This window comes from Urocitellus parryii, chromosome 1 (assembly GCF_045843805.1).
Source record: "Urocitellus parryii isolate mUroPar1 chromosome 1, mUroPar1.hap1, whole genome shotgun sequence".
NCBI classification, from domain to species: domain Eukaryota; kingdom Metazoa; phylum Chordata; class Mammalia; order Rodentia; family Sciuridae; genus Urocitellus; species Urocitellus parryii.
Genome location: NC_135531.1, coordinates 231,122,671 through 231,137,279, shown reverse-complemented (window position 1 = coordinate 231,137,279; position 14,609 = coordinate 231,122,671). Strand labels below are relative to the sequence as shown.

General features: G+C 36.5%; 1 protein-coding gene across 3 annotated transcripts in view; it reads left to right on the top strand.

Annotated features, from left to right (window-relative positions):
- Positions 1-14,609, top strand: part of Sestd1 (SEC14 and spectrin domain containing 1) — a 126,789-nt gene that overhangs the window by 103,738 nt on the left and 8,442 nt on the right. For all 3 annotated transcript variants that reach the window (XM_026392010.2, XM_026392012.2, XM_026392013.2), the window contains exons 11-17: positions 2,088-2,282; positions 2,805-2,919; positions 4,307-4,466; positions 8,577-8,658; positions 9,355-9,477; positions 10,219-10,410; positions 12,422-12,543. In XM_026392010.2, the coding sequence (XP_026247795.1) occupies positions 2,088-2,282; positions 2,805-2,919; positions 4,307-4,466; positions 8,577-8,658; positions 9,355-9,477; positions 10,219-10,410; positions 12,422-12,543 (989 nt within the window). The remainder of the gene's footprint in view (positions 1-2,087; positions 2,283-2,804; positions 2,920-4,306; positions 4,467-8,576; positions 8,659-9,354; positions 9,478-10,218; positions 10,411-12,421; positions 12,544-14,609) is intronic.

The window sequence follows — 14,609 nt, the reverse complement described above, 5'->3', positions numbered from 1 at the left end:
GAAGGTGGACATCGCTGGAGTACCGGGAGCAAGACAGAGGGTCACAGAAAATGAGAGGAAGTTAGGGGCCAAAATAAGTAATGTCTTTTTAACCCATGAACAGGAGCTTAAAGTTTATTTTAAATGTTACATGAGATCAGTGGAGAGGTTTTTGAGACAAAAATTGATTTATGTTTTGAAAAGATGACTGGCTATCGAGTGGAGGATAGGGAGGGGGGACAAGCAGCGCAAATGGAAGACTGGAGCTCTTGGAATGGAGGTGGCAGAAGTGGTAGGAAGTGTTGGGCTCCCAAGGTTGAACCAGCAAGTCTTGTTGGTGGAAGACTCAAGCTCTGGGAATTTTTTGGTAACTTGACAAGATTAATTTTAGAAGAGTGGGAAATACTAAATCCTGACTTAGAATGAATTTTAAAAGAATGGGGAATGAAACAAAGAATGTTATCTTTTAAGGAAAGTTTTTTTTTTGTTTTGTTTTTTGAGGTTTAATGTACAGAATTTTAAAATGTATAGATCCTAAAGCGTGTATTTTGTTCAGGATAGGTGTTACAGTTTGCTTATGTGCTGATGGAAATAATCCAGTTGAAACAGAAGAATTGATCAGAGAGAAAGAGATGATAGTTGCAAGAGCAGAGTTGTGCACAGGCAGCAGAAGAGAGGGTATCATGCTCTGGAGGAGTGTTGGCCTCAGGAGCAGGGCCTCTGTAGAGTGGGGAGGCAGAGCACAGGGCTATAGGAGGGAAGGTTGTAGATTTGTTGGTGGGAAGATGAGACTGTTCTCTTTTAATTGCATCCAGAGAATTAAGAAGTTCTTCTAGAGTAAAGAGGTAAAAGGGAGTTGGAGACTTAAGGAGTGAAAAAAAATCACGAGAATGGGAAAGTGAATTGCTTAGAGAAACCTGCAAGGATTACTGAACCTCTGTTTGAGATTATTTAGCTATAACTTAAAAAAAAATATGCACAGACTGTCATGTATTGCTTAATTAGAGCATACTTTAAGAAATGCATCATTAGGTGATTTTGTTGCTGAGTGAGCATCATAGAGTGCACTTACAGGAACTAGGACAACTATGATGTCGCCAGGCTGTGTAGTCTTACAGAACCACCATCACATGTGTGGTCCATCGTTGATGGTTGATACGCAGGGCATGTCTGTGGTGGTTTTTACCTAGCTGTGTTCAGCCACTCTGGTACAGGCACACAGTAGGCAGAGAAGCCAGGTTTGAGGTTTCAGTAGGTGAATTTGATGGAAGAAAGGAGGGCAGGTGTGGTGGGCCAGGGTTGTATACTGGGAGGTGGTTGTAGCTTCTGACCAAGGGTGAGAGGCTGCCAAGTGCTGCAGTGTCAGACATGAAAGGAGAATAGATCAGTGGACCTCTGGGGGTGTAGCTTAAAAAAAGGGCATTGGAGTCAGTATCTGATGAGAGAATGGAATTCACAAAAGTGAGAGTTTAGAGTTGCCTAGTAAGCAGTACATGATGACAGGCTTTTAGGGCCATTGGAGTAGGTAGCTGAGGTGGGGTGAGGATGCAGTAGTGGAAGTAAGGGAAACAGTCGAGGAGCTGAGTCTAGAGTGTTGGTGCATGGGTACATGGAGGCCATCACCAAGAAGGCTGGCGCAGAGAGGAACCCCCAGGGGGATGAGGGGATACCACAGGAAAGGCTGGAAGGGCGTAATCCAGCATTCTGCATTTCACAGGTTTTCCAGACAAGAGGGGGAAAAATGGTTTGAAATAGTAATGAGTCTGGGCTTGTGTATGTTGGTGTGGAAATAAAGATAGCAACCAGTTTAGGGGGCTGCAGAGGTAACTGTGCACTATGAGGGTGAACAGGTTTTAGAGCATATGAAGGAAGGGAACATCTAGAAGCCAGACTGAGGATACAGGAGACTACCATTGGCAGGCAGTGAGCTCCAGGGATCATGATGGAAGGATGTGGGGAAGGATGGGGATTTTACATTCTCTCTTAAACAGTGTTGCTTTATAAAAGTGTTCACGTGTATGTTAATTAGTTTGTCTGGAGAAATGATAAAATGTGTCCTCCAGGAGCTAATTTGATCCTTAACATACTTTGTGATACCTCTATTACAGGAATGGTTTGCAGTATATGTGGAACTTAATCAGCAAATTGCCGCACTCTTGAATGCTGGGGATGAGGAAGATCTTGTGGAACTAAAGTCACTACAGCAACAACTTAGTGATGTTTGTTATCGGCAGGCCAGTCAGCTGGAATTCAGGCAAAATCTCTTACAAGCAGCTCTTGAATTCCATGGTGTTGCACAAGATGTAAGTGTCTACTCTGATCGCTTCTCTTTTCCTCAGATAATCTGAACAATCCACACATAATTTTTGCAGGTTTGCATGTCTGCTCTAATTATTTTCCTTGAACAATAATGTAATTTACTGGTGGGGGTAACGTGATAAAATTTTCTGATTTAACAAATGATTCTAAGTCATTCTGCATGCAATTAAACCTTTGATTGTCTAACTAAAGTATTCCAAACCAGTAGATATATTTCATTTTGACTGTTCTTCAAAATGTATGCTTTTTAACATAGATGGAAATGGAAGTGTCCATAATTTTTTGCACTCTGCTGACCTGGATGTTCTCCTTTGTCTTTCTGGTGCATGCATCTGTGTGTTCCATCTTCTAGATAACATGTACTCTGATTATTTGTTCTTGTCTCTTAACAGCATAATGTTTTCAAGTGTAATTGTGATAACCTCATTAGATAAACCTCATTCATCATTAAACACTTTAGATGCTGATTACATCAGGGTTGTCTCTTTGGTGTCCCTCTGCTTTAGTTGTCTCAGCAGTTGGATGGCTTATTAGGGATGTTGTGCGTAGATGTAGCACCAGCTGATGGAGCATCGATTCAGCAAACTTTAAAACTGCTTGAAGAGAAGCTGAAAAGTGTTGGTAAGCAGATTTTAAAAATGCTGAAACATAAGAGTTCTTTTTTTAAAAAAATATCATTATCATGGTTACACAATTAAGTCAGCTTATACTGAACTAATTATTATTTTCAGGGAACACAGGAAAAAGTAGTATTAAAGGGGTTTTATTCCCTTGAGTGAGTCTAATTTTTGCTAAAAATTTTTACTTTTCATTGTGATTAGGCACTCCTCCCTTCATTGGGCCTTTGGCCTTTTTGTTTACTACAGGTGCTATATCTTGCATATCCTAGGAACAGTGAAGTTATTTGTAGTGCATGCATAAACTGTAATTAGTTGTGAAGTGTTCTGTGGTAAACTCTGTATGCCCCAAACTGTGTTTTATACAATGATTTTTGTTGTTGCTATATCCTAACCTTGTGAAAAAATAGTTGGTCTGGTTCTATGCATTTGTTTCTCTGCCTGGGAATATGGTCAGGGTTACCTAGTTTCTAAGGAGGGAGTGGTCCCATTTCATTAAGCTAGCTCTTAATGAAAGCTCTGTTACTTTTGTCATTGGGACCTTTTAAATGTTTCCACAGTAAGAAATCCAGTGAACTTTCCTAGGCCAAGATGTGAAAATGGGAAGGGACTGTCCATTGAGGGAAGGAGCAGAGGAAGCAGGTGTAGAAAGTGGTGACATGTGATCAAATCAGATTAATTAATTGTGGAAAACAGCTTCAGGGAATTGGTTTCAGAAAAACATTTTTTGTATTGACACTTCATTTGCTTGTAGCCTAATTGTTAGTTTAACAGATGACATGCATAGTATATGTTCAATACACCAAATGAAATTTATTTTAAAATATCAGTAGTTTCCTTAAGTCATACTTTTCCTTAAAAAAAAGAAGAGAATTTCTCTACACATGTCTGACTTGGAGTATTGTAAATATATCCTAATGTTGCTCCTGTGGTGCGTAAGTTGGAATTGACTTTACAGCGTTCGGCATCCCTTTACACTGATAATACACCATGTGAGTGTCTTGAAATCTCACAAATTTTACACTGTTTTTAAACAAAATATTTACATTGTTGTCCTAAAAATAGGAACACAAGAAACAGGAAAAAAATAGTAAAATTTATTTGTAAAAATAGAAATTAACATACTTTCTTCCTGCTTTCAGTTTTTAAAAGAAATTATTATCTATGGAGATTTGTGTTTTAAATATTCCCTTTAGGGAGAATTTGGTATGAGAGCTCTCAGTTTAAAAGGATTTTATTCCTTGAGATGTTCAGAGGACTCCATCCCAATGTGGTTTAATATATAAAGATTTTATGCTTGGATTCCAAGTGCAGTATCTGCTGAGAGGATTTATTTGAGGGAGGGAAAAACACCTTAGTTAAGAGATTAAATCTAATAACTTTTATTTTAGATGTGGGATTGCAAGGTTTGCGTGAAAAAGGTCAAGGTCTGCTGGATCAGATCTCCAATCAGGCGTCCTGGGCCTATGGAAAGGATGTAACCATTGAAAATAAAGAAAATGTGGACCACATACAAGGAGTGATGGAAGACATGCAGCTTAGGAAACAAAGGCAAAGTTTGACTATTAATGTTAATTTTACCAAGACAACATACTAACTAAAATGAAAAATTGTATAATTTATATTTTACATACAAACTAAAGGTTCTTACCTGTTATATAGTAGGCATGTAATAGGCTTTTGATAAATATAATAGTTATTATATATAATCGTACTAACAAATTAATGACAATTTGTTCAATTACCAGGTATCTTTTCCTCTTTTACTTAATAGTGAAATTTTGAGTTATACTAAAGTGCTTAACATTCTGTACCCTAGGACTCTGCTTTTCTTTGCTATAAGAAAATCTTTTTGGAGAAACTTACATTTCCATTTTAGTTTAGAGTTGCTGTTAAATCTGCCATCTATATTGATCTAATTCTTCATGTCTGTTTCTTATAAAATGTCACACTTGTTTGTGCTCATGTTTGCTGTACAGGGATTAGACACAGTGGACTAATGTTGATGCTCACTTTGATATAGGACTAGGAATTCAAGGGATTCTTTGAAAACATAATTTGCAACAGCCATTGCAAAGTGAAAGATCAGAATCACATAGGCAAGCGTACATAACCTAGCATGGTTGTATCAAAACTTATACACTTAGAAATGTTGAGGTCACCAACAGAACCTCACAGAAACTCTCCCCTACAAAAGTAGACAGTCACGAGGCTGGAATTCCTTCTGCACCTGTCCTGTATCTGCGGATTCCTCCCCACAAAGGGAGAGCCATCCTCTGAGAAAGGATCCTGCCTTTTAGGTTCTGATTTGCCGTCTTCATTAACTCCCTTTCTCTATTCTGAGTCCTGCCCCTCACTTAAATGCTCAACTGTCTCCTGTTAGAATATAATGAAGTATGTTCCTGGTATGACTGAATGAAGAGGTCCATCTTCCTTTCTTCCCTTTGTCTTCTGGCATTAAGCTCTTCCTCACAGCTAAGTTGTTTGCAGGTCTCAACTGCATTCCTTACTAACTCCACCTTACTTTTCATCCTCTTGAGCCTGACTTCTGACCTCCACTTCACTCCTTTTGTTCTCATTGGTGTTACCAACAAGACCATATGTGATAAACATTGATCTTGTTCAAAATCCAGAGAATGTTTTAGTCCGGTCTGCTTGATTATGAATGGCACTGGACACAGCTGACTTATAGGTTCTCTTCAAGACTCCCTGACAGCTGTGTCTTCCTGAAACCATGGTCCTCCTCCTGGTGCTCTTTCTTGTTAATTTCTTCTCAGATTTCTTGTTCTGTAACTAAACACTGCTTCCAGGGCTTGTTCTGAGGCCAAATTCTCTTCTTGATTTGCTCTCTCTGCAAATCTCACTACTTTAATGATTTTTAAAAATATGATGTGGTTGAATAGTTGTAGCTCTTTCCAAGCCCTCTCCTGTGCTCCAGACTCAGTTCCGGTCGCCTGTTCCATGTCTGCAGTGGGATACTCTGTGTGCTCCTCCAAGCCTGTTATCTTCAGATTAGAACAATTTTCTATTTTTTTTTAGTTTTATTGATTTTATTTTTTAAATACAGAACAGCAGAATGCATTACAATTCTTATTACATATAGAGTATGGTTTTTCATATCTTTGTATATAGAGTATGTTTATGCCAATTCATGCCTTTGTAAATATACTTTGGGGTTTTTTTTTGCATTACAATTCTTATTACACAAATATACCACAATTTTTCATATCTATGTTTGTATATAAAGTATGTTGACACCCAATTCGAGAAACATTTTCCTCCAAAACTTGCTCCTTGCTTTTAATTTCTTATTCAGGGTAAAATTACTGTCAGCTACAAAACTTGGAATTTATCCTAAAATCCTTCATCTTCCGCATTCCTTATACCTAGTCAAATATTCAAGTGCTGTTGTTGCTGAATCCCACGATTTTTTGTTCAAGATTTTAGATCTCAAGTGCCCCTGGTCTTGCTCTTCTTCAGTCTGGTATGCAGGAGTAATCTGCATCGAGTACAAGAATGGTGTTAAACCTCCTTCTGGGACTTTCTCTTTTTTCAGATGAAGTACAGTCTTACTGGAGTGGCCAGAGCCCTTTTCTTATCCACTTCTGCAGAGTCTCATGCTTTTCTAACTTTCCCACTAAATTATATGGTTGTTTTCAGTTTCCTTGAGAACATCACGTTGTTTCATCCATCACTGGAAGTATTGCTTTTCTCATTTTCTATCTAGCAGATTCCTACTTATCTTCCAAGACTCAGATAGACTTATCTTAGGAAGTCTTAGGATTTCTAAGGCAGGTGAGTCACTTACTCCAAATAAACCTTTTTTGTGACTCCATTATATCATTTGCCACATTGTATAAAGTTCATCTCCCAAATTGGAACTATCTTTTTAAAAATTTAAAAAAATTTTTAGCTATACATAACAGTAGAAAGTCTTTCAACATATCATATATACATGGAGATAACTTCCCATTTTTGTGGTCATACATGATGTGGAGTTACACTAGGTTGTGTGTTCACATATGAACATATGAAAGTTATGTCTGATTCATTCTACTGTCTTTCCCATCCCCCCTCCCCTTATTCTCACTCTGCCCTGTCCAATTTAGACCTTCACACACACACGCCCCCCATTATGAGTATCATCTGCATTTTAGAGAGAACATTCAGCCTCTGATTTTGGGGACTGGCTTCTTTCACTTAGCATGATAGTCTCCAATTTCATCCATAAATGGCAAGTGCCATAATGTCATTCTTCTTTATGACTGAATAATATTCCATATGGAGATATATATATAATGTTTTCTTTCTCCAGTCATCTGTCAGAGGGCACCTAGGTTGGTTCCATAGTTTAGCTATTGTGAATTGAGATGCTATAAACATTGATTTTGCCATGTCACTATAGTATGCTGATTTTAAGTCCTTTGAGTACATGCTGAGGACTGGGATAACTGGGTCAAATTATGGTTCCAGTCCAAGTTTTCTGAGGAATCTCCATGCGTCTTCCAAGTTGGAACTATTTTAATAGCAGAGAAAATGTTTCATTTTCCCTATAACCTGGTACAACTCTTGAATATATATTTTGATATCTTTATCATTAAGGTGTCTTACATTAAGTTCATTTGGCTTATCTTCTTGATGATAAGTTTCAGATTTTAAAAATAATTATCATCACTTCTCTTTAATACCTTTTAGAATTACTTTACACAAGTTGCTTCTTAATATTATGCTATGACTTTTATTGATACTATCTCCCTAATAGCCTGTGATACCTCTGAAAGGACCATTCTTTGTTATTAAGCTTTCTTTAAGGACATCAACTGTAGGAGAGCCCAGTGCCTGTGGGGTAACTTCTTGTTGATATTTGGGACTGCAATAGGAGTCCCCCTTATCTTCTGCAGCACGTGAATTGCATGGGAGTGAAGGAAATTGGTCAGAGTTGAGATAGATCAAGATACTTTTATCGTTTCAGCCATATATTATCCAAGCACACTGCAGAGAGATTAGAAAATGCTCTTAATTGTGTTTCTTCCACTCAAACATCAATGGAGTTCTTTTCCCCCCTTTAAGAATGTAAATGGAGAGTTTAAAAAGGAATTCAGTTTTAAGTATTATTCCATCTAGAATAATTCCGTGAAAAGTATTAATTTAAAAATTTTTCCTTGGAACATTATCCCTAAAGCTAGTAGTTGAGAAACTTCACATTTTTTAAAAGATGTTTTTAAAGATGGACATAATATCTTTATTTTATTTATTTTTATGTGGTGCTGAGGATGGAACCCAGGGCCTCACATGTGTGAGGCAAGTGCTTTACAGCTGAGCTATAACCCCAGCCCTGAGAAACTTCATATTTTTATCAATGAAGCTTGTTTGATGCTACTTGTCAGTGGCAGTTTGTTTGGGTTGTAGTTACTATTGCATTTATACTTTGCTTCGATATTTTACAGAATCTATGCTATCCTCAAAAGGGTTTGTCTTTCAGGTATTTTGAGGTTTTGATGTAACATAGAATAGATATCCTTAAACTTCTTACAAAGCAACACATGCAGTTTCCATAGTGTAGGACTAAATATTTTAGTATATTATAAAACACATGTGCCAGATGATGATGTTATTATGGAAACCAAAACAGTAGACTAAATGTATGTTTGGATTTATTAGATGTGAAGACATGGTAGATGTGCGAAGGTTAAAGATGCTTCAGATGGTGCAGCTGTTTAAATGTGAAGAAGATGCTGCTCAGGTAAGGACCAGACGACCACATTATATGGCTATCATTTCTTAGAAGAACAATTTCATCTAACTGTGAACAAAAGTGTACTTCTTATGTTCCTAAGAAAGTAAATTCTTAATCAAATCTAGCTTATCCTGTTGAAGAATAAAATTTGGTTCTTCTAGCTAGCTTACTGATTTCATTTGGCTTATCCTCTTGATGAAATCCTCTATTGTGTTAGAGATTGGAATTATTTATTAACATTATTATTGACTAGTAGTTTGTTAGTTACATTCCAGAGTAAAGGCAATTGTAGCACATTGCTTTCTAACCCACAGGTGAACTTCCAATGCTAGACAGTTTGATATTTTTGTGAAGTTAATATTAGAACATTCTTTCATCTTGATGTAGAAGAATTTATGATTTCTAACAGTGATATGCATCTGTAATGAGATCCTAGTAAGTCTGTTCTACAGAAATGCATGATATTCTATTATGTGATGTGTATTTTAAGAGTGCTTCTGTAGTAGGCTTTGCCTTCAGAGTTTAAGAACATTTGAGAGTAGGAGAAGAATCTGAGGGGCATTGGATCAAATGTGCTATTGACAACTAGTTATAATTAATGGACTAACCAACCATAGTATAGCAATTTTTATATATGTGATGTTTTGATGTAAGAAGTAAAGAATTATGAATGCAACTTCACTGTTTTGTATTTTTATTTAGGCGGTTGAATGGCTAAGTGAACTTCTGGATGCTCTACTTAAGACCCACATCAGATTGGGTGATGATGCTCAGGAAACGAAAGTTTTACTGGAAAAGCATAGAAAATTTGTTGATGTTGCACAGGTGCAGAACTGGTTATCTTCCTTTTCTACAAGCTCAGTGTTTGAATAGCTTTCTGCATGATTATAATGTAACTTAACCCTCCAAGTCCAAGAAGGTTAGTTTTGTTATTCCAGAAATATCACAGAATTAAGAAAATGTCAGCTGGTGCATCAAAACTAGCCTGCATAAACTTGAGAGGGTTTAAATTGCCGCAAACACAGGTTCTGTATGCTCCCTCTGATATATGTTACATGTTATGGTATTTTTAAGACAATCCAATTATTCACTCATAGAAGCTAATATGAAATGTATATTAATAGCACTAAATTAGAAATCCCACTTTTTGTATTTGACTTATGTTAGCACAATAATACAAAGTCGGTTTTGTGCTGAAAAGTATCATAATATATTTTCCCTATTGATTTCATTCACATTGTAATAGGTAGAGCTTCCTATATGGACTATCATGAGACTAGTTTCACTCACTAGTTTTGGTAATTAATGAGCTGTGGAATTTTGCCAGTGGAATTTAGCAGAGATGGGGAAAACCTTAAAAAAAAGAAGAAGAAACTTATAAACTAAAAATATTACTTCCCCTTCCTTACTTATGCATGTAGATCATTTATAGTAATAAGTGACACTAGATTCATTCAGCATTAATTTCCAGTGGTCGTACTTAATTGCAACCAGTCTCCCAAAACCTTTCCCCTCCTCTTCAGAATTCTTTTATTATAATTCTATGTTTCCTTTTTTTTTTTTTAGAGTACTTATGATTATGGTAGACAGTTGCTGCAGGCCACAGTTGTGTTGTGCCAGTCTTTACGATGCACTTCTCGGTCTTCTGGGGACACACTTCCTCGATTGAACAGGGTGTGGAAACAGTTTACGATAGCGTCCGAAGAAAGAGTACATAGGTTGGAAATGGCCATTGCATTTCACTCAAATGCTGAAAAGGTTTGCCCCTTTTGAAATGTAATCTCAGTATTACTTATTGTATATGTTTAAAATGTATGTATTAATAATGTAATGTTCAGATTAATCTATTGGTTAAAAATTGTATGAGTTTCATTATTAACATTGGTTTATATAAAATACATGGTCTTATATGTCCAAATTAAATTTCCTTAATCCACTCGAGTGTTGGAGGACTATGGTTGGAGAATCCCAGAACCTCACTTTGCTCTGCTCCTCTCCTCACTTTGCTCTGCTCCTCTCCGAGCTGTGTCCACAGGTGCTCTGTTCACTAGAGTGTCATTACATCAGTCTCTTTCTTTATGCCAGGAAAGGAAACTTGGCTTTGACAACAAGTACTAATTGTCACTTTTTTTTTAAAACTGGTGATTCAGCCCAGGGCACTTTGCCACTAAGCTACATCCCCAGCCTTTTGCCTTTTTAAAAAATTTTATTTTGAAACAGGATCTTGCCAAGTTGCTGAGGCTGGTGTCCAACTGCAGTCCTCTTGCCTCTCGTCTCAACCTTCTGAGTTGCTGGGATTATAGGCCTGCACCACCACATCTGGCTAATTGTCACAAATTTTTAAAAAGTCATTTTGTGATTTTATAACTTAGGATATAGACTGTTCAACTAAAATAATGAGAATAGGAATTAAAAGAAGAAAAAAACCTTTTTCCATATGTTATCTCTATACTTCATTCCCTAATTTATTATTCAATGAATTCCAGAAACCAACAGTAAAATTTATAGTTTCATTTGGACACATTTACTTGGGATGGGCAGATTTTTAATAGAACCTTTTTCCTACATATTGTACCCAGCCTTACATTTCCATTCTGAAGAGGAGCTTTGCTTTATAGTTAACTTTGTTCTGATTTCTTAACATTGAAAGTTTATCTATAGGGATGTTCAATATATTTTAAGATACCCTGCATATATTTAAAAATGTGTTAATTCTAATAATGTAATTATCTGATTAATCTATTTGTTAAATTTTGTATGAATTCCATTATTGACATTTGTCTGCATATACTAACTACCTTGTCTTAGATGTCCAAGTTAAATTTCCTTAATCCACACTAGGAAAACCTAAGTTGTGATGCCTAAGTGGCAGCCTGGTCTGTAGAACAGAACAGTTGTTGCAAGAGTTAAGCCATCTTTGTTTTCTTCTCTCTCTCCCAAAAGTTTGTATTTTTTTTTCTTGTAATTAAATTTAAATGGTGTTAACTCAGAGGAGAAAAAAAAGAATAGCATGTCTTCAAGGGTGTTAAAGCTTCCTAAATTTGAGTGATAAGCAGTAAATTCAGCAGATGAGTTACTAAAGTGCCTGCCTATCTCTTCTCATCAATTACATGTTTGTACTCTAAGTATATGTTGTTTCAAATTCTTATTTAGCGGCACACACCTGTAATCCCAGTGGCTCAGGAGACTGAGACAGAAGGATCATGGGTTCAAAGCCAGCCTCAGCAAAAGTGAGACCCTAAGCAACTCAGACCCTGTCTCTAAATAAAATACAAAATAGGGCTGGAGATGTGGCTCAGTGGCTGAGTGCCCCCGAGTTCAATCCCTGGTACCCGCCCCTCCCAAAAATTTATATTTAATTTCTGAAGTCTATGAGCTTCCTAAGGATAGATTGTTTCATTCATTCACATACCAAGATGCTAAATAAACATACAGTAAAAGTTTTTAAGAAATAGTTGCCTATTGAGTGAGAAAATACTTCTTAAGCACAGGTCAAACTTATTTTCCAAATAGTAGTCTACTTATTTTTTCTTGGAAATCACCATAGACCATTTTGTACTCTAATTATATATTATTAGTAGGGATTATGTATTTCATTTTTATTAGAATTTCTTGAGCCACTTTTACTAGTAATAATTCAGCTTCGAACAGTGATGTACATGAAGATGCTACGAATAAAACAAAAACCACCTTTTCCACTTACTTTATTTGCATGAACTTGATTTCCTTTTTTGTCTCTTGATTGAGGTTGCCCTTTTGTTTGTTGCAGATTTTACAAGACTGTCCGGAAGAGCCTGAAGCTATTAATGATGAGGAGCAATTTGATGAAATTGAAGCAGTTGGGAAATCACTTTTGGATAGATTAACTGTTCCTGTAGTTTATCCTGATGGGTATGGTGCATGCTTTCATATTATTTTATCTTTTCTTTTTTGTTGTTGTTGTAGGTGAACACAATATCTTTATTTTATTTATTTATTTTTACGTGGTGCTGAGGATTGAACCCAGTGCCTCACACTTGATAGGCAAGTGCTCTATCACTGAGCTATAACCCCAGCCTGGAAAAATCTATTCTTTAAAAAGTAAAGAAAATTAAGTTTGGTTCACATCTTCAATTGGTTTAAACTGAAAAAAATCCAAGCTTAGCTGTTAGCAGAACTCACAGTTGGTGCTTACTGACATCAGATGTGTTTCTTCTTGACAGCTTGTTGTAGAAAGACCATCACTGACTAGACTGAGGCCCATGGTTTTAGCTTGGCTGTGAGGACAGGAGCAGTGTGACTTTGGGCTTCATTTAGGAAAGGGAAGGCATGGGAAAAGGACTGATGTTTAGTGAGCTTGAGTTAAACTCTTCACATTCACAGACAGTGCCAAGGCCTGTATCATTATTCCTGATTTAGAAATGAAGAGACTAAGACTGTGAAAGATTAATTAGGCTTCTGTGTGTTGGAGTTAGGATATGCTCTCAGGTGTGTGGGACTCCAAACCCATTCTCTTTTCACTGTTCTATATGGCATCCTAATTTTTTCGTGTGTAAAATGATGGCATCCTGATTCTGACATGCTGTTTCATTTCAAATGGTCCAAAATAATTAAGAATAATTAATAATCTGATGCAAAATAAATGGGCCAGTAAAAGACTCAGAAGGAACTTCCTCCCTGGTGATCTAGATTTTATCAATCAAAGTAATTTAGAGGTAGTCCAGAGGATATTTAATTCAAATGATACAGAAACCAAACCATCAAATGAAAGTTCAAGTGTCCTTACTTTGTGTTAGAGTGTGTTGGAGGCAAGTGCAGACTCTGGTACCAGGGATCCTGGGCTCCACCTCTTACCAGCAGTGACAACTTGGGCAAGGTACTCCACTTCTTAGTGCCTCAGTTTCCTCATCTGAAAACAGGATGGGACAGTTGTGCTTCTTCACACTATAGGGGCAGTGGTGTTCTCTGCTATTAAATGTGTGGAATGTATTCAAAACAGACATGAGACATATAAGCTATTGCTGTGTCATGAACTTCTGATAATAATTGGAGATTGATATTTAAAAGAAACTATTTCATTACCTTGAAAGAAGATTATACATGATGTATACTTAATGTCTAGTCATACTAAACTTGCACTATCTGAAGTCATATTACATTTCTGTAATAAAAGAGAACAAAACTCAGCTAGTAACAGTATTGTAGGGGTGATTCTGGCTCTTCTGTGCCAGGGACCCTCACCCCTCTCCTGTGTTCCCAGTTGTCAGAGTCAGTTATCACACTTCTTGGGTCAGTTAGGAGCATCTGCCCTTGGTGATTTTACTTGAACTTCTCTTCCCAGATGTCATTTCTTCTTAAGATAAAAGAAAAGAACTGTATATTCAAATTTCACAAGCACTCACTTTTAATACTTGTGGTTGTTATTTTATTCCATTTTATATTCATATATATCCAAGCATATGTGTATACATTTATATATGCATTTATATGTTGGTATATGGTATTTTGTTACACTAAATATGTCTCTCAAATGATCTCAGTTGTGTTTTCCATAATTACTAATACAATAATAATAATATGTTTTTGTTATGCAAAGTTTATATGACAGATTATTCAGATTTATCTTTTAAATAAATTGTCCTGGTAAAATAAAAGCAATTAATGATCTTTCTGGATTTCCCCCACTGCCCCCAAATCCTGATTTATTTTTTTCCCCATTGTGTGACCTTGGTTAAATCATTCTAGGCCTTTTTTTTATTTTGTTCATTTGATGGTGCTGGGAATGAGACCCAGGGCCTCACATATCCTGTGCATACATTATATCACTGAACTTGACTCCCAGCCCTAAGCCTTAATTTTTTGATCTAAAAAACAGAGGTTAACCAGGAATTTCCAAAAACCCTTCAAGCTCTGACTCTGAATGTAGTATCTTTGCAAATAATAGAAAATGAAATTACTTTTGTCTATTAATGTACCAA